The 23331-nt window shown below is 32.6% G+C and overlaps 1 protein-coding gene across 2 annotated transcripts; it reads right to left on the bottom strand.

The window, feature by feature from the left end:
- Positions 1–1200: 1200 nt before the first annotated feature.
- On the bottom strand, positions 1201–22521 carry LOC8272391 (exocyst complex component EXO70A1). Of its 2 annotated transcripts, XM_002516590.4 has the most exons (13): positions 22425–22521; positions 22111–22309; positions 21563–21658; positions 11770–11975; positions 10868–11107; positions 8507–8645; positions 8217–8429; positions 7255–7460; positions 5540–5740; positions 5349–5448; positions 4280–4389; positions 4026–4172; positions 1201–1773 (listed from the first exon to the last, which is right to left on the bottom strand). In XM_002516590.4, exons 2-13 carry the CDS (start codon positions 22279–22281, stop codon positions 1656–1658), a joined length of 1947 nt encoding a protein of 648 aa, XP_002516636.2. In that variant the 5' UTR covers positions 22282–22309; positions 22425–22521; the 3' UTR covers positions 1201–1655. The 2 variants fall into 2 exon arrangements, with proteins under 2 accessions (XP_002516636.2, XP_025012683.1); XM_025156915.2 differs by lacking the exon at positions 22425–22521 and having other exon boundaries at positions 22111–22408.
- Positions 22522–23331: the final 810 nt, after the last annotated feature.

The raw sequence follows: 23331 nt of genomic DNA, 5'->3' as shown, positions 1-23331 counted from the left end.
GCTTCTTCTTTCAAAGCTAAGTAGAGAATCAATGGCTTCCCATCCTTTGGTGGTTCTAGCACCGGCGACTTCATCATGTATTCTTTAATCATGTCGAAGGCTTTCTGACACTGTTCATCCCACACATCGGTTGATGTTTCTTCAAAAGTTTAAAAATCTTCACCAATCATTATGAGCTTAAAGATAAACCTACTAATGTACTGTAAGCATCCTAGAAATCATCTAACTTTTTTTTTTTTTATCTTTGGTGTTGGATTTCTTGAATTACCTTAATTCTTGATATTCAAAAAAATATTTGTTTATCCATTCATTTCGTAAATCTATACTAAAAAATTCTTCCTCGTGAAATATATCAAGTTAAATACTATTTGTCCTGTAATATTTTATTTAATACTTCATTTTATTTTTTTAATACACTAAAATTTCTTTATCTTTTAATAAAACTAACTAGTACATTTTTTATTCAAATTCAAGACGATTAAAAAATTATACTAAATTTATTATTAAGTATCAAACTCATTTAAAATTTTTTTTATCAAGTTAATATAAAAGCTTAATTTTTTAAAAATCAATTTGTGTATAACAAAACTTATTAACTAATATTATTTTATTTGCTCCAATTTTTAATATAATTTAATCATATAATAAAAATTAAGCATTTCAAAAGCACTTAGATGTAGTAACATATTAAAAATTCACATAATTTAACTTTAAATTATTAAAATAAAATAAAGAATTTATTATTAATTTTATCAAATACTCAAATTATAATTTTAATAAGAAATTTAAAAATCAAACCATATTTTTCTACTGAAAAATGTTAATACATTAAACAAAATATAAAGACCAATTTATGTATTAGACCAACAATCAAAAAGTAAATAGACGATTATCTAATGAAAATTCTAACAAAATGACTTTTTAGTATAAAATTTATAAAATAAAAAAAATATATAATTTTTAAATATGTATGGATAGATAATATAATATGAAAAACTAGAATTGGTATATAATAATTACCCATAAAATAACAAGCAAAAAACGGTTTAACAATTACCCATTGGAAGTTGGCATTGAAACACTAGAAAGAGGTAGTCCTTATCCAATGTAAACTGAAAGTCGGAATTGATTCAGATGAAGTTTAGTCCTTTAGACTTCGAAGACTATCAATTTGCAGTTAATACTGTTTATATTAAGATATGAATACAATATTAGAAGAATTATTAATTCACCCAAAGTTTTAATGTTCATAAACGTTTACATTGAGTGTAAAGTTTGAAGACACTGCTCTGTTAAGAGAAAGGTAAACCTGTAGGATTAGACTACAAAACATTCAACAGGTCACACCACTGACAGAGAATAAAGATTCTTAAAACTTTTTACCAGAAAAGTTAATATAGTACATGATCTTTCATTTACCTTATTTTAACCTTCTAGTTTATTCACAGCCTTTACAATCGGTAGCTGCTGGGTAGATATGAAACCCTCAATAATACCAATGTCGCTGCAGCTACCGCCCCACCACCTTCTAACGAAACAGCCACCACCACAGTGGGTGAAAAGAAGCTAATCACTTGAAACTTCCCAGACAGGGTGCCATCATATGTACGATTGCAGCACAAGGTCAAAAACCGCACCAGCTCACGGGATAATATTTACCGCCTGGGCTCATTCAAAGTCTTCCCTTCAAAAAATTCACCCAGCATCCTTTCCAGATCCTCTGGGTTGTACTTAATGTACTTCTGGGGGTTCTTACCACTCTCAACTAAAGGCCTGTCATTCAAGGAAAAAGAATAATAGATCAACTGGTCGAAAATTGGCCATTTATTAAGCTACTAAGTTTTTGGTGGATCAGTTTGCTAGATGATGATTAAAGAGCAAATAAGAAGAAAAGGAAGACATTAACATCAAGTTTGCATTTGAAGTCTAAATGGCTTAAATATTGAGCTTTCTGCAACCAGACTAATCATTTGCGAGCATGCAATTTTATAAGATTTGCCCCAAAAAAGAAATGCAGCCAACTCGTGGTTAATTTTGGTGAACAAGATGTTGGAGAAAAATTTATAAGTATGAATTAAAACACATCAAGTAAAAGCAAATGAAAACACAGAAAACAAAATATGTATAAAAAAAACCAAAGTTGGATGACAAGATTTCATAATGAAAATCATAAAATGCAATAGTATTCATAACCTATAGATGTTAAATACTCTCAATATCAAGTAAAACTACAATAAAAGAGTTTGGATTCATCTTACTTGGAGTTCACCTCTAACTTTATTTAATAGCTACAATGTGAATAGAAAAGTGGGGGCATCCATAGGCACATCCAATACAATAAATGATGGACAAAGAATTTCAAATAGTGATCCACAAACAGGAAACTAATAACAAATCCTAGTAAATCCAATCTCCATATTCTCCATTTCCCTTTTCCACTATCATTAGTGAGTAAATCTAAATGCTAGTCTTCATTTTCTCTGCGCTTTGCAGATCCATAGATAACTCTATAAGGACATGACTGCCCATTTGGACATGACTCGTGATCATATAAATACAAGAACTTTTTTTTTTTTTTCAGTTGAAACAGTACAACTTACTATCTATACTCGCAAAAGAAAAAGAAACAATTGAGTTTAAACGAAATTTTAGTAACAAATTGAAATTACATCTTTATAATAGGTACACCCAAATACACACAAATAAATAATAATTTATATCAATTGATATACGTCTAATATCAACCAAATAAATCTGTATGCTAAAATAATAAAACTCATGTATCAAATGTAAATCCTTCACTTCAAATGATTGGCTATCCAAATATTTCCTAGAAAAAGGTTGTTTGATGCCTTTAATTGCAATTCTTAAAACATTTCTTAACTTTAATGAGACCACTTTTCAAAGAGAGTTATTCACCAAAACCTTGGCATCTTTGAGTTTAAACAAAGAAAATATAAGCAAGGTGAATGTTAGGAGAAAGAAAATATATATCACCTATACTTCTCCTAAAACCAATATATATATATATATATATATATATAAGCATGAGACCACAATATTCACATAATGTAGGAGCAAGGTGAATGTTAAGAGAAAGAGAGGAAATTTAAAGTTATTAAATAATTCATCAGTAGTAGTACTGGTCATTGACTTCATAGTAAGATTCTAAGGAGTATTATAATCAGAGCAGAGAAGTTACCAAAAAGGCCTTGGTGAATTGAGGTATTGCAGATAGATGAAAGAACCATATTGAATACCAATAGAATATTGGAGGAGATTTAATTGAAATAATTTCTCTTTGATCCTTATCTAACATTATTTTGAATAGTAGAAAGTGGAATACGTTAAACCAGATATAATCTGTGTGACAATGCACCATCTAAAAGTAAAGCAATTGAAACCACAGGCAAGCTATAAAGACAAGATGTAACTTAACAACCTAACTACTATCTCCATCAGCACAAAACAAGTTAGGATCAACTACATCAATGCCATGTTTAACGAAGTGTAATCTTAGTCTTAAACATAAAACTCAAAGGCAAACACCAAGAGAAATCCTTTTCTATCTGCTTAACTTTTTGGTGTCATAAATAATCTACTGCCACATACTTAACAGCCTAAGATATTTAGATGATACTAGTTATGGTTGTGCAAGTTGCATTGCCTTGAGATAAAAACAACAGTAATCAAATATTTAGGAGTAGGGTCAATTTGGGTCAGATTGCTTCACAGAAGCCCAAAAGTGATAACTGATACAACCTCGTTCTTTTAGCACAACCAAGAGAGAATTAAAACCTGATAAATCCAAAGGAAAACATTCTGTGTAAGATTCTTGAGCTACCTAAATTCATGTTAAGACCCCAAATCAGTGCTGTCAAATTTACAGGTTGAACTTTGTGCATGCATTAATCATCACTCGTAAGAGCCACACTACAAAAATTTATGGAATTCTGCCTTTGAATTCCATAACTTGAATGGAAGCATATGCATCTCCAAATGAATTATGCGGTGAGAAAACATACCCAAAACGTTTCACAAATGATCTATAGGCAGGTAACAAGACTTCAGCAACTGCAAGCCTTAGAGACTCTCGCAACTCAGTGTCAGGAACAGTCCACTGAGATTGTTTTTGGTGAAGCTCCTCAAATTGCATATTGAAAGTCTTAAACCTGATAACATAGCAAACTTCTTCATCCAGGTCAAAAGGGATTCAACTAATAATTGCAGACAATAATATAACAATATGTTTCAATAAAAACATAAGTTGAAATTGGACCTGTCTTTGACAATGCCTCTCGAAGCTCCACTTCCACTTCCTCCCTCGCCAGGTACTGCACTACCACCCCCTGATGATGTTAAGCCTTGTGCAGACAGACACTGGAGAATCTGAAAGCACAACATTTAATAAGCAAAGAGCCAATTCTTTTTTTATATCAATATCTTCAAAGTTTATGGAGAGAAGTACTTAATTTCTTCGAACAAGAACTTATTTTGATTGACAATCAGAAAAGGAGGTTTGCACTTTCATCTCATCTTCGATGAGAGCAATGGCTACCATCTAGGCTACTCAAGCAAGAAAGTTCAACAAGAAATTTCAAGCTTTTAACATATTCAATTGATAAATTATCAATTTCAAACCATTGAATATGATGTGGACAAGGTTAATTTTCACCAGGAAGAAGATAGGACATCATGGTTTAAAAAACTCAAACTGCCTGTGACTGGAAGAACCACTCAACTCTCAAGAACACATGAAAAATAATCAATTTTTTCTTTCTAGTAATTTTTTTGTCTAGTTTTCAATGCTAATCTAATATTAGAGGTCCCCTCTCTATCTCAATTTCAGCACGCATTATCATGCCATCTATCTAAAACCTTCATGATAAATTCAAAACAATGAACTTTCATTTTGACTAGTACTTTAAAAATTATAATGAGCCTGCTATTATAAAATGAGTTAGTCCTTACTCCTTAGGGATATAGTGAGCAGAAGAGTATCTGTGTCATTTATTAAATAGTAATCCCAATTTTCTCTTACTATAGTATATACCACTTTCTCCCTTTCTCTCAATAACCTTTCCACTTTTCCCTCAAACCTAAAGAATCTTCCTGAAAATTCAAATGTCTAATCAATTGGCTTACTAACTTGATGCCTCACTTTCTTTAAGCAAGCGCCTTGATCAATTTGATAACTGGCACCTTAAAGGCACTTTGAATTTTAACACCACTCAGAAACATAAAATTACAAGATTAGATAACATTAAGAAATGCTACAAATTAAAATTTTCTTATTAATTAGTAGTTCTAATCCAATTAGCAAGTAGAAGGGGGAGAAAAATAAAAACCTTTGCCCATGCATTCCTTTTGTATTGATTTGCATGCTGTTGCACAATCCTTCTATGTCTTTGAACCCAATCATCCCCTAACAAATCCTTGGCTTCAGATCTGCAAACAAACATTATACACTAATTCTTGCATCCACAATAGAAATGGGTAAGACTTTTAAGCAATTCCAAGAGATGCATATATCACACACCTGCGCACAGATCGGACCATGTAGTGAATATTATTCATGAGAAACAAGTGAGTCAAAGCTTGATCTTTATACTGCTTAGATTTTCCATCAAGATTGGTTTGAAGAGCCTGCATTATTCGCATCGTCACAGAAGCTAACTGTGAACTTGTTTCAGCTCCATTCTCAAATTCTTGAAAGAGTTGTTTCAAGGTTGATTGATAGCTGTAGCAAGTGATTTCAGGTGAATATTTAAATATATATCTGTTGTTACACCATATGACAGAGATGATATTTGAAATAGAAAAAAGGGACTGGGAGAAGAATATTTTGCTTAATGTAAATACTAAAAGCAATGTACTCTTATAATGCCACTAAAGAGAGTCAAAATGAGGGCCATTTGGAGGGCTAGCTTAATCCTAGATTTCAGATAAAGACCGTACCATGCTAAATGCGAACAAGCCAAACCAATAAACTACCCCATACATCAAGAAATAGAGGATGAAATAATCAGACAGAGATTGGCACAGGAATTTTCCTTTTTGTCTTTTTCTTTGTTGAACTGCATGCCAGGATTCTATAGGTTGAATATAAAATATCAGTAATCTCACAACATATTAAATTTGCAATAAAGTAGCAGAAACTGAAAAAAATTTAGTGAAAAAATTTTAGCAATCATCTTTTCCAATCTTTTCCCATCTAAAAGGACTCCGAATGGTTTCTTTGTTGAATTTGAAAATATTTGTTGGAAAAAAACTCTGATATATGGTCTTTCCTCATTGTATTATCTAAATAATTTTCACTCTAAAGACAAAAGAATCAAAGTAATGTCAGAGTAGAGGAATTTAATTGATTAATTTTGTAGAATGACATTTCAAGAAAATCCATTGTTTTAGTAGAAGCTAAAATCTAATGAATTTCCAAATTTCTCATCCACTAAATCCCTCAATACGACGGACTCGTTTTTATAAATGAAGGCTTCTGTAAGTTTCTAATTCCAAAATAACCTTTTATTTCCATGAATTTTCTGGTATAGCAAACAATAGAGATTATACAAAACTGTGCAATCATAATGTTATAAAAAAGCTGACTTCATGAATTCCATTGAAACTCTCATTCCAAAAGTAGCCTAGTACTTTAGAATTTGCACATTCCAGGAATTCTTTTTGCAAGCCTTTTTTCGCCTTCCTGTTTCATGAACAAAATTATAACATCTACTTTTGCAAATAATATTTACAAAACCAGGGTATCCTCAAAGATTAAGACTTTTGTCTGTACGCTTGGTATCTAAGCAAGTGTGGAGGCCAAACAAAGAACAAAAACCCTAACATATGCCTTTTATGACATCAGACTTACATGTTTAGTTGTCATCCTTTTGATACTATCTAGAAATACTGACTTATTCATAAGAGATATTTAGAACAGGATTGGTGATTGGCCAAATATAAAGCTAAAGTAAAAGAGACATTTTTCAGGCTGAACTATATTCTCTGTAATGTGCTTTAGTTGGAGCCACATGCAAGACTTTAAGGAACATTATCCATATTTGAATTATTTAAAAGAATAATTCTTAAATGTTCTATCGCATATATTAAAAAGAAAGCAAATTTAGCAGTTTCCCTGAAGATTTTTCAATATGCAGATAGCCTCCACAAACAGAAAACATATAACATTTAAGTTGTTAAAATTACTATTACGGATAACATTAGAGGATCGAAAGCATTATGAACTAAACTTACTCGAATAGAAATTTCACGTAGTTAATCACATAGCTTGTTAGGGGATGGACCGTTCCATCCAATACAGCAGTTTTTGTTGCATCCTTTTCAACTGCTTCTTCAAAATCACCAAATGTTTCTTGAGCTGTTTGTGCAAGCCGTTTAGTCAAACCAAATGTAGATTCCCTAATTTCTGCACAAGCTTTACCCTTGAAAACAGCCTCAATCTGAAAATAAGTACATCATAGTCAATAAATATCCTGCAGTACATTCTAACGCAGCCCTCATTCTAACATATTTATCAAGAAGACTGAGCACCTAAGCCTGAGCATCTACAAAGACTCAGACATGCACTATGGACAGAGTTTGCATTCACAATTTTATTAAAAATCAGTAGCATAAATGAGTTAATTCGTGTCTAGTGGGAACAAAAATCTAAATGCTAATCTGTCAAATTAAATATCAAACAAGGAAGCTTGGGAAAAGGGAATCTCAATCTGATTTTTAATATACTAATCTTGACTTATTAAATAGATTGATGAGTCCAAATGAGAACTTATTCTGGCGACAAATTTGAAACATGACAAGAGAATGTGTACCTTTGAATATACCAAATGCTTTTACGCAACTACTAAGAAGCCTAAATCTAGATGAAAATGCTTAAAAGTGCCATAACAATGGAGAAAGGATTGACATCACAAGTGGTTGTGTGTTAAATGACATTACAAAATTTAGCAAACCAGTTTTCGCAAAAATTAAGTGCAAAATCATCCAAATGGCCCCAGTTTCTACTCATTCTCTCATACGTGCTAATTCTTTATCTAGAAGATGTTTCCAACTTTCATGCCAGCATCCAAAAGAAAGGAGAGATTTACAAGTCGATCAGGTTTAAACTTCAATATACTTACCACCCCATCTCTTTGTGTGAATCACATTACAAGTAAACAAATTGCACCCTCACAAACTTGTAGCATTAACCATACCTCTGAATGAAGTTCTCTCATAATCTCATACATGTCTAGAAGTACAAATAACTTTTCAGGTGATCTTTTGCTTCTGGCAATTGCCTCCCCAAAACTAAGAAGCATTGAGACACTACTAGCAGTACATCCAGCAAAACACTGATCTCGAAGAGAATCGAACCCCTCAAATATTTGGTCACAAACTCTTCTTTCTCCAGCAAACAGGACTTTCACCTGCACAACAACATTTCAATAGGAGGAAGCATAATATACTAAAATTCAAACATTTGCTAAGTTCAGTAATTTCTTACAGCAATGCGCATAAAATGTATCCAATTCCCAATCTTGGCCTCCAACACCTCCCATTGCATCTTTTGGACATCCTCTTTGCTGAGTTTTTCTACTCCTAACTTGTGGAGGCTTTCTTCCAAAACTGAAGAGCGGGTATCCCTGAACAGAAGACAAGAAAGCAATAAGCCAAATGGAAATGACCACAAATTGAAACCTATAATATTTATGTAATGTTCTGCTAACATGATTGAACAACTCTCTAGCAGGCAATGACAGGGCCAGAGTGCCATAGGGCAGTCTCCATGTATTATTATGAATATATTAAATCTTGTCAAAAGAAAGAAGAGAACAGCACACTGGAAAGGGAGAATAACAATACTCAAAATAATTCCTTTCCATAAACTCAGGTATTTTCAATTTCTTTTCAAATAAATGTCTGCCTAGCAGATGATACCTCGCTTTTGCCTCTACTTTTTATGTGTATTCTTTATGTGTTTGGTTGATATCCTGATAACCAAGGAGCCAAGTTGAGCAAGTTCAACTCAACAATCAAGAAACTAATTTAATTTTTCAAACTTTACCCATTTCTCGCAATTACTTAAGGCCTAAAATAAGCACCACACTTTAGCTCATATACTCTAATCAGTTTTTGCCTAAAATTATCTAATATCACGTCAATTCTTAATTAACTATTCACAATGCCAGCTGGACATATAGACTAGTTGATTGGCATATAGACTGTATTAAAATGTGGCTATCACAATATTTGCCTCTCATACTCAATGCTATACCACCATAATTTTGCAGCTCCGATCAACATACACTTTGCAGAACTCACCTACGTTCTTCCTCGAAGTTGTATCAAAGTAAGATTCAAGGTTATTAATCCAATCACGAGATTTTACAAGATCACTATTTCCTTAAAAAACTTCCGAATTGCCCCATTGTTGATGAAGATCAAAACATCAAGCTACTAAGATCCTGGGGCTCTGATACCAAACTGATATAGGACCGCATTAGCTTAAAACTATCTTGTGTCTAATTTACAAGGAAAATTGAAATTTAAAAGCTAAAATTGAATTCAATTGCAAATTTTTGAATCTGAATAGGTAGAAAACAAAGAGAAGATAGAAAGCTTCTAAGGCTCACACTATAAGTTCTTACAGAAGTTGCACGTTTTCATTCAACAAAACTCTCTGAATAGAAACATAACATGGGTATTATAGACAAACTAAACCTAAATCATTATTACAGACAAACTAAACCTAAATCATTATCAAAGACTTGAAATTCTATTGCTCTTGAATTTGGACTCCTATTGAAACTAAACCGATAAAGACTCCTAAATAAGACTTTATAATAAAATGATGACTCTCCCATAGAAATCTGAACTACTCCATAAAAGTTGGAAATTACAAAATACACTTGGGTAGTGAAATTGTTATATACAAGACTAAAATTCTAAATTTCTGGATTCTTTATGTTTTGCTTTTCTCTACTTTTCCTTATCCATATCACTTCTACTTTTGCGTCTTCTGTGCAGCTCCTATTGCAATTTAATTCTTCCGAAGAGTAAAATGATGCGATAGCCATGTGGCCAGCACATGGCTGCACCTGTGGCCTACGACACAAGTGTACCCAAATACACAGGACTCATTTGATCACCTATTGGCCTTCCTCTAGGGTTGCATATAATAGGATATTAATGTGACTAATGCACTCCTAATACAAATGATTTTGGTCGCTTATAAACATGGTTAAAAAAAAGGAAAAAAAAAAAAGTGAGATAGGTTGGTTGGCAAAGGCATTGGTTTGTCAAATCACTCGGGGTTGATGGAGTGCATAATATCACTGGATGGCTATCATTAGATACAACAGTCTTCAAAGGAGACCCTAAACAAGCAAAACTTACGACCTGTTTGGATGGAGGTTTTTGAGGGTTTTATAAAGTTTTAAAACCTTCAACCCCTGTTTGGGAATGAAGTATTAATTAGGAGGTAAGGTTTGATGGAAACAAATGTAATTATGTCAAATTTTAATAATACAAACTGTTGTGCTCTTTACTTGGTATACAGAATCCCATGAAGTTGAGCACAAAACCAAAAGTCTGATTCTTGTGTGGACCCCAAAGGAAAACGGGATTTTCATGATCAATGCCTGAGACTCCACATATTGTTACAATAGAATATCCACATTCTAGCAATTCCAATCATGAAAAGAATGTCTAGTGCAGCACTTAAAATTCATAAATGCTGCTTATTCTCGCTAGAGACCATGGAGAGGAAGAAGGAAGTAGACTTGCAAATTTTCAACAAAGACAAGTGGACTTGATGAAATCCAAAAGAATAGAAACAATAGAAAAAAGAAAAATAGCTCTTTACCTGTAAATACTAAATAACTGCTGTTGATGTCCAGCTTGAACCATTTGTTGAGCTAAATCGTGCAACAAAGGTAGAATCCTTGGAGGAATGAGAGTAAGATGTTTGAAAGCCCCAGTTTCTGGATTATTATTTGGCTGCTCAGAATGATTTCTGCCACCGTTATGGTTTAAAGGCGATCCAGCTGATGGTTGCATCGATTCAGGAAGGCACTCAAAGAGACGATCAGGTTCAACAGACTTGCTGAAAGTTTAGAAATAAAGAAGCAACTAAATTAGTCATATGAATATATTTGGGTTGCAAGGTTGCAGAAAGGACATTAGCAGATAACAATCAGCCAGATACCCAATCCAGAAACATCAAATAATCTATCATAAATTCAAGCAGAAAAACTAGAGAATCTACTATCAATATCATATCACATATAAAAGCATAAGCATTGTGCAGACAAATGCATGACCGCTCAACAAAACTTCAAGTTCGTGATGATTTTTTTACCTGAACTGAATGCTAAATATATAAATAATTGTATTCTATGAATCTTACATAATGAATATAGATGAAAGAAATTATCATCTGGATGCATATTCATAATTCAGCCTAAACATACCTAGAACAGCCAAGCTAAACCCAAAAAGTTTCTTAAGAATTACACAAATCCATTAGCCCTGGGAAGAGAAGGAAGATCGGGTATACAATGTCAAATACTTTCTAGGTTATATAAGTAGGTTGTTTTCAATAATAGTAAACAGGTTGCTCTTTAAATTTATATGAGATCAAACACAAAATTAAATTTCCGGATTACCAAGTACAAGCTCCAGCTGGTTAGAAAGGCAAAAGTAATGCACTTAATAAGTACCTGACATAAAACATGAGATGCATCATTCAGCACACACAGTACATACCTGTAAGATGCTAATAGCTGCCTAAACTCCTCTTCTAGCTTCGAAATAGCTTTAGCAAGTAAGCTATTTGCATTATTGAGCACTGACTCACTGCTCTTAAAGCCTTTACTACTGCTGAAAAAACGAATGTTGCTTCTTAGCTGATCGATGGCCACAAGGTAACTTTCCAAGTCCTCGTGCGGTCCTCTAAGTATTTTAGCCTCTGCCTACAATGATTACAATAGCCACAAGCAGGAAATGTGTATATCAATGATTAAAAAGAATCTCACATCAACTAATACACAGCAAATACAAAAGAAGGTTTAAGAAAACATGACCAACTCCCACAAATAAGTATATGTAACGTTTCTCAATAAAGAAAAACTAGTGAAGATTTCATCAGGATAAATTTATAGCCAATTGTTTTCACCGTGAGGTCTAGGTTACAACAAATAAGAAATACAATATCACAAGGATGACATAGACTAGGAAATGGACTTCTAGGAAATCTATCTATTAAATTACAATTTTGATTGTTTTTGGTATTTCTTATAAACTTCATTATTAAGGAATCATATTCTTGTTTGTTATTTTTAGCTTAATGTGACAATAGAAAAGACAGAAATAGTAACTGTTGATTGAGATTGTCAAAGTTGGAAATTTATTGGTGCATTGAAGGTATTTGATAAAATGTCCGAGAAAAAAGTTATTATCCTTATATTAGTTCTACTTACAAAATTAAAAGTGTTTGGACGAATCAGCATTGCTGACTCATCAATTTTTTTAAATTCTAGTGCCACCTCAGTGTTTTAGCTAGAAAAAATTTGCCGAATTCTAGAATTGAAGAAAAAGATCTTAGTATATTACTAATTTTGAAATTTTAAAGGAATTAGTTAAAATTGTTAAAAATGTCCAAAGTTTAGGATTTTTTAAGTGGTTAGGCCTAATTATTTTAGGATTTAGTATTAGCAACAGCAAAAATAGTTTCCGTATTCTTCTTAGATTGGTTTTTCCTACTTTGTAATTAGTCTCAGTGCCTAAACAATTGGGATTTAGGCTGTTAATGAGCACATTAAAGTATTAATAATTTAGAAAGTCTTTTGATGTGTTTTTTCTATATTTCTTTTCTCGTTGTATTGGTGTTATATCCATTTGGTATCTGTTACAGCTATTGTATATTAATTAGGAATATACAACTATAAAAAATAAGAGAATAATTAGAGATTTAATTAGGAATCACTAGTTGATTTGGATTCATATATTAGAAAGGTAGCTTGTATATATATAAATGTAACAATCATTAATGAAAACACAAAAAATATTTATCTCTTAATATTAGAGTTTATTAATTTTCATGGTATTAGAGGCTTGTACGTCTGAGATTAGAAGAAAATCTAGGGAGAGGGGGTTTAGGATTGTTGGAGTCTCCTATTTTTAGTGGTCTGCATTCTCACCGTCGGCACCAGGAGGAGCACCAGTCGCCGATTAGCCTTCACCAGAAGTTTCATCGCTGGAACCCTTGAGCGTGACCCACATGCGCCCCTACAAAAATTCTGCTGTAGTTTGATGTGTCGGCGCGTGAGACACCAGAATCCCATCTTTTTTCCGTCGCTTTGATCACCTTAGTTTGTACAGCAGCCCCTTCTGCCTGTTTGGGTTGTCTGGTGTGAGATCTTCTCTGAGACAGGGTTTGTTTCTTGAAGCTCTTTGATTGTGTTGAGGTTATTGTTTTGTTATTCAGTCCATTTTTCATAATATGGAGGAGAAAAATTCAATCGCTGTGTTTGATTTTGTTCCTGTGATGTCTAAAATCACAGAACATAAACTTATAGATCTACTTACTCAGATTGGAGTAAAATTGTCCGACTCTATTTGTGGAGTATTTCTGTGGATAATCACTTAACCAATGATCCACCTAATAATGATTCAAAAGCCTCGTGATTAAGAGATGATGCTCATTTGCTTTTGCAAATACGTAATTCTATTGACAGTGAGGTGGTTGGGCTAATTAACCATTGTGAGTTTGTGAAAGAATTGATGAATTATTTGGAGTTTGTGTACTCTAGGAAGGGAAATATCAAACGTACTTATGAGGTATGTCAAGTCATTTTCCGAGAAAAAAAAGATGACAGAACTCTCACCGACTACTTTATGGATTTTAAGAAGACACATTAGGAACTTATTATGTTACTTCCATTTAGTATGGATGTGAAAGTTCAACAAGCTCAGAGAGAAAAAAGATGGCGGTTATGAGTTTCTTGGCTAGTCTTCCTTTTGAGTTTGAGGGTGCCAAATCTCAAATCCTGACTATATCTTCATTGGAAGAAGTTTTTAGTAGGATACTCCGCACTGAAAATTTAGCATATGTTCAGTTTAATAGTACTCTAGTAATCTTGGTACTTGAGGTCAGGATTCAAGAAATATTGTCTGTTACTATTGTCATAAGCCAGGACATGTGAAGAAGGATTGTAAAAAGTTGCAACACAAGAATCAGTCAAACTAGTCAGCACATGTTACATCTAGTAATGATGCTCCCAAGTCTATTCTAGTATCTCTAGATGAGTATGCCAAATTTTCACAACACTAGGAATCTCTAAAATCTTCGTCTATCTCTATTACTACTATCGTTGATTCAGGTAAAATGAGCACGTGGTGTTTCCTCATTTTCCAAATGGATCATTGATTATGGGGCACAGATCACATAACAAGTAGCTCTAATCTATTTTCTTCCTTTAAATCACACAGTCCTAGCACTACAGTTACTTTAGCAGATGAGTCTACATCTCGTGTTCTAAGGTCTACCCCAATTATTCCAACACCATCAATTCATTTCCAGTTTGTTCTAAATTTACCTTATTTGTCTTTTAATCTAGTCTCTGTCAGTAAACTCACTCGTTCTTTTAACTGTTGTGTCTCATTCTTTTCTGAATTCTATCTATTTCAGGATCTTATGAAGAAGAAGATTGTTGGTAAAGAACATGAGTCTGGAGGCCTTTACATTCTTAATACACAAGTACCAAAATCTATAGTTTGTTCTAGAGCTGTGACCCCATTTGAAGCATATTGTCGGTTGGGTCATCCCTCACTAAATATATTAAAGATACTTTATCATCAGTTTTCTAGTCTCTTCATTAGATTGTAAGTCTTGCCAACTTGTTAAACACCATCGTCAAAGTTCGAGTCTTAGAGTCGATAAACGAACTAGTGCTCCTTTTGAGTTAGTCTATTCAGATGTTTAGGGTCCTTGTCCAGTTGTATTAAAATTAGGTTTAAGTATTTTGTTACCTTTATTGATGATTATTCTCGAATAACATGGTTATTTTTTATGAAAAATCATTCAGAATTGTTCTCACTTTACTACTTTTTGTACTGAAATCAAAACACAATTTGATGTGCCTGTTCAAATTTTGTGAAGTGATAATGCTAAGGAATACTTATCAGAATGCTTTCAAAATTATATGGTTCAACATGGCATTGTTCATCAAACTTCTTGTGTAAATACACCATCTCAGAATGGGGTTACTAAAAGAAAAAACAGACATCTTCTTAAGACTGCTAGAGCTTTGTTGTTTCAAATGCAGGTCCCTAAACATTTTTGGGCTGGTGCAGTGTCTATAGCCTAATTTTTATTAATCGTATGTCCTCATCTGTCCTTTCTGGTAATACTCCTTTTTATGTTCTCTTTCCTAACAAGTCATTATTTCCTATAGAAACTAGGATATTTGATTGTACTTGTTTTGTTCGGGATGTTCGACCTCAGGTTACAAAACTTGATCCCAAATCTCTCAAATGTATCTTTCTTAGGTACTCACCTATGCAAAAAGGCTATAGATGTTACTGTTCTAGTCTTAATAAATACCTTATGCCAGCTGATGTTACCTTTCTAGAACAAAAAAATCATTTGCTTCATCTTCAAGTTCTATTCATCAGGGGGAGGATGATGATTTACTAATATATACTGTTACTGATTTTCCTCCCTCTGCTTTGTTTAAGCCTCCTATAATGCAAGTTTATTCTCGTCGTCAACAACTTCTTGATCTTGTTCCTGCTCATGACCCTGCTCCTGAACCCTAGTCCTCCTGCTCCATGTCCTGCGCCGGTGCTTTTGTTATCAGATCCGACTCCCAACTCTAATGATGATCTTCCTATTGCTCTCTGTAAAGGTAAACGTCAATGCACTTATCCAATATCCTATTTTATGTCACAGAACCATTTGTCACCATCCTCTTATTCTTTTATTACTTCTCTTGATTCTGTTTCTATTCCTAAAACTGTTCATGAAGCTCTATCTCATCCTGGATGACATAATGCTATGATTGAAGAGATGATTGCCTTAGATGATAATGGTACTTGGACTCCCGTAAACTTATCTACAGGTGGAAAAGCTATTAGATGTAAATGGGTATTTGCAGTTAAAGTCAATCCTAATGGGACTGTTGCTAGGTTAAAAGCTCGACTTGTTGCTAAAGGATATACTAGAACACATGGAGTTGATTGTTTTGACACTTTTTCTCCTGTTACTAAACTTACTTCTGTCAGGTTATTCATTTCTCTAGCAGCTACATAACTGGTCTTTTCATCAGTTAGATATTCACTTTTTCTCCTGGCTTTGTTGCTCATGGGGAGCATGGGAAAGTTTGTCGTCTTTATAAATGCTTGTATGAATTGAAACAAAGTCTCAGGGCCTGGTTTGGGAAGTTTAGTCAAGCTATTAAGAAGTTTGGCATGAAAAAACGTAAGTTAAATCATTTTATATTCTGCAAGCAGTCTACAATTGGAATCATCTTATTAGTTGTTTATGTTGATGACATTATCATTACTGGGAATGATACCGATGGGATTTCATCACTCAAATCTCTTCTTCATGGTCAATTTCATACAAAGGATTTAAGAGGCTCTAAAGTATTTTTTAAGTGTTGAAGTAACGAGGAGTAAGAAAGGGATTCTCTTATCTCAAAGAAAGTATGTGCTTGACTTATTCTTCAAAAAAGGGAAATTGGGGGCTAAGCCATGTAGCACTCCAATGGTTCCTAATTTGCAGCTTACAAAAGATGGTGAGTTGTTTGAAGATCCTGAGAGATACATAAGATTAGTTGGGAAGTTAAACTATCTTACTGTGATTCGTCCTAATATTGCTTATTCTATCAGCGTGGTAAGAAAGTATATGTCTTCTCCAACTGTCAATCACTGGAAAGCTGTAAAGCAAATTTTGTGCTATTTGAAAGGAGCACTTGGGCGAGGAATCATGTAAGCAACCACAGTCTTACTAGGAGTGAATGTTTTTCAAATGCTAACTGGGCAAGGTGCAAGGAAGATCGAAGATCTACTTCAGACTATCGTGTATGTGGAGGAAATTTGGTTTCATGAAAAAGCAAGAAGCAAAACATTGTCTCGCGTTCGAGTGCAAAATCAGAATCCAGGGCCATGGCCAAGTCTGTGTGTGAGAGTGGATATATCAGCTCCTCACTGAAGTGAGACTTAAGATCTCAGTACCGACTAGGTTATAGTGTGACAACCAAGTTGCACTTCATATTGAGATTGATTGTCATTTCGTTCGTGAAAAAATTCAGCAATAATTGGTTTCTACAGCAAATGTGAAAATAAGACAGTTGGGAGATATCTTTACAAAAGTTCTAAATGGGGTTAGGGTTGATTATCTCCATAACAAGCTGTGCGTGGCCGATATCTATGCCCCGGCTTGAGGGGGAGTGTTACAGCTATTGTATATTAATTAAGAATGTACAACTATATGAAATAGGAGAATAATTAGGGATTTAATTAGGAATCACCATTTGATTTGGATTCCTATATTAGAGAGGTAGCTTGTATATATATATATGTAACAATCATTAATGAAAACACAGAAAATATTTATCACTTTTAATATCATATTTTATTAAGTTTTTAGGATCTAATAAATAGGTTTGGGTAGAACTCATTCCGAAAAGTTAACTCAAAGAAAGAGTGTCCAATCCACATATATACACCATAACAGCCTAGTAATTTGCGATGTGGTACAAAAACAACTTCCAACACTCTCCCTCGCACTTAGCATGACATGCAAATGAATTGAGCACAAACCAGTCTTCGCAAACAAAACTGATACCATGATAAATAGGCTTGGATAGAACTCATTCCCAAAGACTAGCTCAAAGGAAGAGGGTGCCTGATCCATATATATGCACAAAATGGCCTAGTAACTTAGCGATGTGGGACAAATACAACTTCTAACACAAAGCAGGTTCAGCTTTAATGTTCTCTTTCTTAACCACATTGAGTTATGGAATTGAGGTTTTGTTGTCCTCTAAGTTGCATTAGAATCCTTGGTAGTAATCACAATGGTACACTATTAGTACAACCTATAAAATTTATAAGAACATATCTACAACCAAATTAAAAAATTTTATGCAAAGAAAAAATTTTGCTTGAAAAGTCAAAGGGGATTTGCTAGACAAAGCCATAACACAACCATGTGAATCCAATCAGGATTATTCATCCAAATCAAAATCTACAGGAAAATTGCAATAAATCAACCAAGAAAATGGGCAAGTTTAACTACCAATTGAAGTTCTACAAAAGGAGAATGAGTACTATCATGATTGAGGATGTATGGCTTTCTAAAAAGACATCGATTCATACTTGTATCTTTTAGTTGTAATGGTTGTTATAGGATGATGTGGCATTTCAACTCCATTCAAAATCACTTGTATAAGAGACTAGATATCAGAAGTAATTATTTGTTCCTATGAAAGAAATGACAGAATCTTAGTGTTAGAATATCATCCAGCTTTTCTAATGTACACCAAACATGTAAAATTATGCTCCCTTCCCACTGTAAACCAATTTTGACATATCATTGATCTTGCCACAAGAGCCCAATTGCTAGATCTTAAAACATATCATAAGAACCTTAATGAGCACAGCACAACTTAAAAGACAAATGAGCTCAAGAAATTCATTAACAGAAGTGTTGTCCAATATTTATTCTAGCTTTACTACAAGTGATTCATTCACAAAGAAAGATAGCACTTTGTTGTATGTGTTTATAGTCGGACCATTAATAAAGTCATTGCCAATTACAGTTTCCTACTCCTCATGCTAATGATATAAGCAATTTAAATGGTAGCACCAAGCACACATTAGATGGGTAATGATTAGACAACAACTTTCAAGACCGAGGATGGCCTCTATAAGTTGCCCATCTTGCAAACATTTTAGGTTCATATTTGTTAATTTTGCAACTAGAGCTACATAATAATTATTCTATATTTTCCTTAAATTATGTCTAAGGTGATCATCCATGCCTACCCAAAACTTCTTCATGTTAATCTTGTTTCATCATAACCTTCAAGTAGAAAGTTGCATAAAGTATATACGTAAAAGGCATTGCTAGAATGGCTAGCTAAATTTTGTAATTGGAACTTTTCTTATTCTTCAATTTTTTTCTGCAGATCTTATTTTGCATCCTTGTCAATCTTGAAAAGCATTAATCCTTTTTGTTCTCTATTTTAGGATTCATGTAATTAGGACTACTTTACAAGTAGTATCCGAAGGGTTTAAAAGTATGACATAAATATATACACACACATATATGGAGTGTGTTGTGTAATTCATCCTAGTTTTGATGCCAAGTGATTCCATTTGGATCCAAATGCTCTCCCATCAAATTCTACTTTAATGATATCAATTGCTCATGCATTCTTAGAACATTGTTCATAATGCTAAACCTGCATTGTAGATGGTCCCTAGAAACTGTATTTTTTCATCTGTTACTTCATTGACTAATCATTCTCAATTAAAAAGCTCTGCATATGAATTCCTTCCTCTAATTCTCAAGTCAACCCAATAAATTCCCGCTGCAGTCAAGAGAGACAAGGCTTAGGGATTTAATCTTTAATTTTGAAATTCAGAACTATTTCCCAAAATCTTATTTAGGTAGTTTCAAATTTAATAGTATCTAGGGATTTTATTATAATTCGGAATAGTTTACCCTGTTTTAGTTAATATTATGTTAGAGCCCTAGTTAGTATAAGTTTCCTTCTTAATTGTTTAGATTTCTATTCTAGTTAGAATTATGTCAAAGTCCTAATTAGTATATGTTCAATTCTCTAAATAAAGGTTGTAGCCTTCAAGGCATAATTAGTTTTGGGTTTAGTAAAATTCTTTTCAGTGTAAGAACGAAGTTCTAGATCAACTCCCTACAGTATGACATGCTATACAAAGGAAGAAAACGGGTACCACATTAAACATGATAGAAGTGAAGTCAATAATGAAAAGTAGAAGCATTTCAAGCATAAGTTAAGATTTTGTAATTTTAAACAATTCAATGAGACATTTCAGAAAGAAATGGAGACTGCAAAGAAACAAAACAAGCACCATATTGAAGGCAAACCACTGTTTATTAAAATTCAAAGTTAAGGAAAATAAATAAAAGAGAAGCTATATATGTCGCCTTATAAATTTAGCTAGTAAAAACATATAGAAGGCAAAACCATTGTTTATCACAAGTGTAATAATCAATAATCTCCAATTTGTATCAATTCATCACTCAAATTGATTCTGTTTCAATAAGGTTATTATTCGTTATTACTTAATTTCAATAGAAAGTTAACTTTATGTGCTGACTAAGTACAACTAACCCAAAAAAAAAATAGAAAAAAAGAGTTAGCAATTATCAATTCAAACTACTCCATCAGTGTTATCCAAGGTTTTTAAGTTGTTACTTCAAGACTTCCACTTTCATAGTGTTACTTCAACACTTTTACTTTCATAGCTAAGTTATGACCTCTTCTCCAACTAGAGAAAAATGGTGCAAGAAAAGGAATACAACATATTATGCCTATAATAATATGTTCTAACTTCCTGCTAAATTTTTCAGAAATTTTATTCTACATTTATCTGTTTGAGCAAAAATTTGCAGAATTTCCTTATTCCTTTTGGGATTGGTTTTTCCTACTTTCTACTTGTTCGCTGATGTTCATCACTCAAATTGATTCTGTTTCAATAAGGTTATTATTTGTTATTACTTACTTTCAATAGAAAGTTAACTTTATGGGCAGACTAAGTAAAACTAACCCAAAAAAGTAATAATAATAAGAGAGTTACCAATTATCAATTCAAGCTACTCCATCAGTGTTATCAAAGGTTTTTAAGTTGTTACTTCAACACCTTCACTTTCACTTTCATAGTGTTACTTCAACACTTTCACTTTCATAGTTAAGTTATGACCTCTTCTCCAACTAGAGAAAAATGGTGCAAGAAAAGGAATACAACATATTACGCCCATGCAATAATATGTTCTAACTTTCTGCTAAATGTTTCAGAAATTTTATTCTATATTTATCTGTTTGAGCAAAAATTTGTAGAATTTCCTTTTTCCTCTTCTCTCTTAAAAATGGTGCGAGAAAAGGAATACAACATAATACACCCATGCAATAATATGTTCTAACTTTAATGTTTCAGAAATTTTATTCTATAATTATTTATTTGAGCAAAAATTTGCAGAATTTCCTTATTCCTTTTGGGATTGGTTTTTCCTACTTTCTACTCGTTCGCTAATGCATAGCATATTAGAAAAACATAAGAAACTAGGGAATTTGGAGACAATTATGTCGTATAGTAATTTAAGAACTGAACTCTCAGAAGACAATAAGAACTCTGACCAAGTTAGTTTCGATGTGTGTCAGTATATTGTATGATTGTTATGCGGCTAAAATACCAAAACAAAGAGAGAAGAGGAAAAAGAAAAAAAAAAATTAATCTAACAAGTAATCCACTACAAATATGCAAAATTATAGTACTCGGAGAAGCCAACCTGCCGAGAAATATCGAATTGAGCCAATATAACCTCCGCAGACTTTAAAGTCTTATCAATGTTCTCATGAGCTTTCCTTATAGCATGTGTTCTTATCTACATAAAATAAATAAATAAAATATAAAGAAAAGACCAAGTTATTGAATCGAAATGCTTTTAAACACCTTGTTTGGAAAGTCTTAAATTGCAAGAATAAATTTCAATTCTTTCAACTTGAAAAAAAAAAAAAAACAATTTAGAAAAAAGGAATCATGTCGAAAATGACACGATTTTGCCAAAATTGAACTGAATTGAACTCTGGTTGCACATGATTTGTTCCAAACAAGGCCTCAATCAAATGGCACAATTAAGGAACTTGAGAAATTTTAGAAAAAATGAGAGATATTTAATTTAAAACAACAATAATACAAAAAAGCAGTAGCAAAATCAAACAAAACACTGATGCCTGGATCCATGGGAAAACAGTTGACCAATCATTGAAAATGTCAAATAAAGTTAACTTGCAAGACATCGCGACAATGATCTAAAGAAGAAGAAGAAAGTAGCACCTGAGTAGGACGCATAGCGGTTTCAAGAGCAGAAAGGCGGCTGTCAAAAGAGCCAAGAATAGAGACAACATTATCAGTTATCGTTTGGCTCTTTTGAAGACTTTCTCTCATCTTCGCTGCTCTCTCGCTTAGCGATTCCATTCCCGTCGCCGTCGTCACTGCTACAACCATCTTACCTGTTCCCTCTGCCGTTTTGCTTCTTTCACATAGAAAAAGAAAAGAAAAAAGAAAAATTTGGTAAAGAGAGAGAAGAGTAATAATATAAATAATTATAACAATATTCAAAAAGATTGGGTAATGGAGAAGAACGGGACCAAGTGACAGTTAGACAAATGGGTCTTTGACAGGGTGTATCCGAAGTCTTCTAAAAGTATTTTTGCTCTACCTGTCGCTGTTGCTGCGAATCTACTATTACTTGTTTTTAATTATATTACCCAAACTTTCTCCAAAATGTTTCTTTTCTTTTTTATTTTTCCTTAACCAAAATGTTACATTTATGCACTTGTCCATGTAAATTTTTAGATTTAGATTTTTATTTTAGTTAAACATTGAATCTTTTTCTATGAATTATAATTATAGCTTATAATTAAATTAAGATGAATTTTTACGGTGCACTACCATTTTAAAAAAAATTATTTTTATAGTTCAAAAACTTTTTTTATGAGTTCTTTAAAATATTTTATTTATACAATTCCTTTAAATTTTATCGAAAAAATATTAAAAATATATCTAAAAATATTTAAAAAAATTTCATATTTAATTTGTATTATATAAATTTACTTTATTTTATATCTTTTTTATTTTTTCAGAATTTTGTTATACAAAAAATAGTAAAAGTATACTTAAAAAATACTGAAATTTTATTATTTTAATCTATATTATTATAATTTATTTGTAAAAAAATTATTTGAAAAAATATATTAAATTCAAAAGATATTATTTTTAATTTTTATTATTTTAAATTCACTTTTTATTTTATATCTTTTTTTATTTCTTCAGAATTTCGTCAAAAAAATACTAAAATTATAATTCAAAAAACATCAAAAATTTATTATTTTAACTTGTATTATTATAAATTTTTTTAAAAAAGTTCGTATAAGAAAGATTACTAAAAGTATACTGTCAGCACCCATTTTTTGGATCTAGATATCGAGAGAATTACGAAAACTTTATAATGAAAATTGATGCCTTCTCAAGTCTCGGAAGATGAAGGATGGGCGA

The sequence above is a fragment of the Ricinus communis genome, chromosome 6 (genome assembly GCF_019578655.1).
Source record: "Ricinus communis isolate WT05 ecotype wild-type chromosome 6, ASM1957865v1, whole genome shotgun sequence".
NCBI classification, from domain to species: domain Eukaryota; kingdom Viridiplantae; phylum Streptophyta; class Magnoliopsida; order Malpighiales; family Euphorbiaceae; genus Ricinus; species Ricinus communis.
The sequence above is the reverse complement of the archived record's forward strand: the minus strand, read 5'-3'. Positions and strand labels throughout refer to the sequence as shown.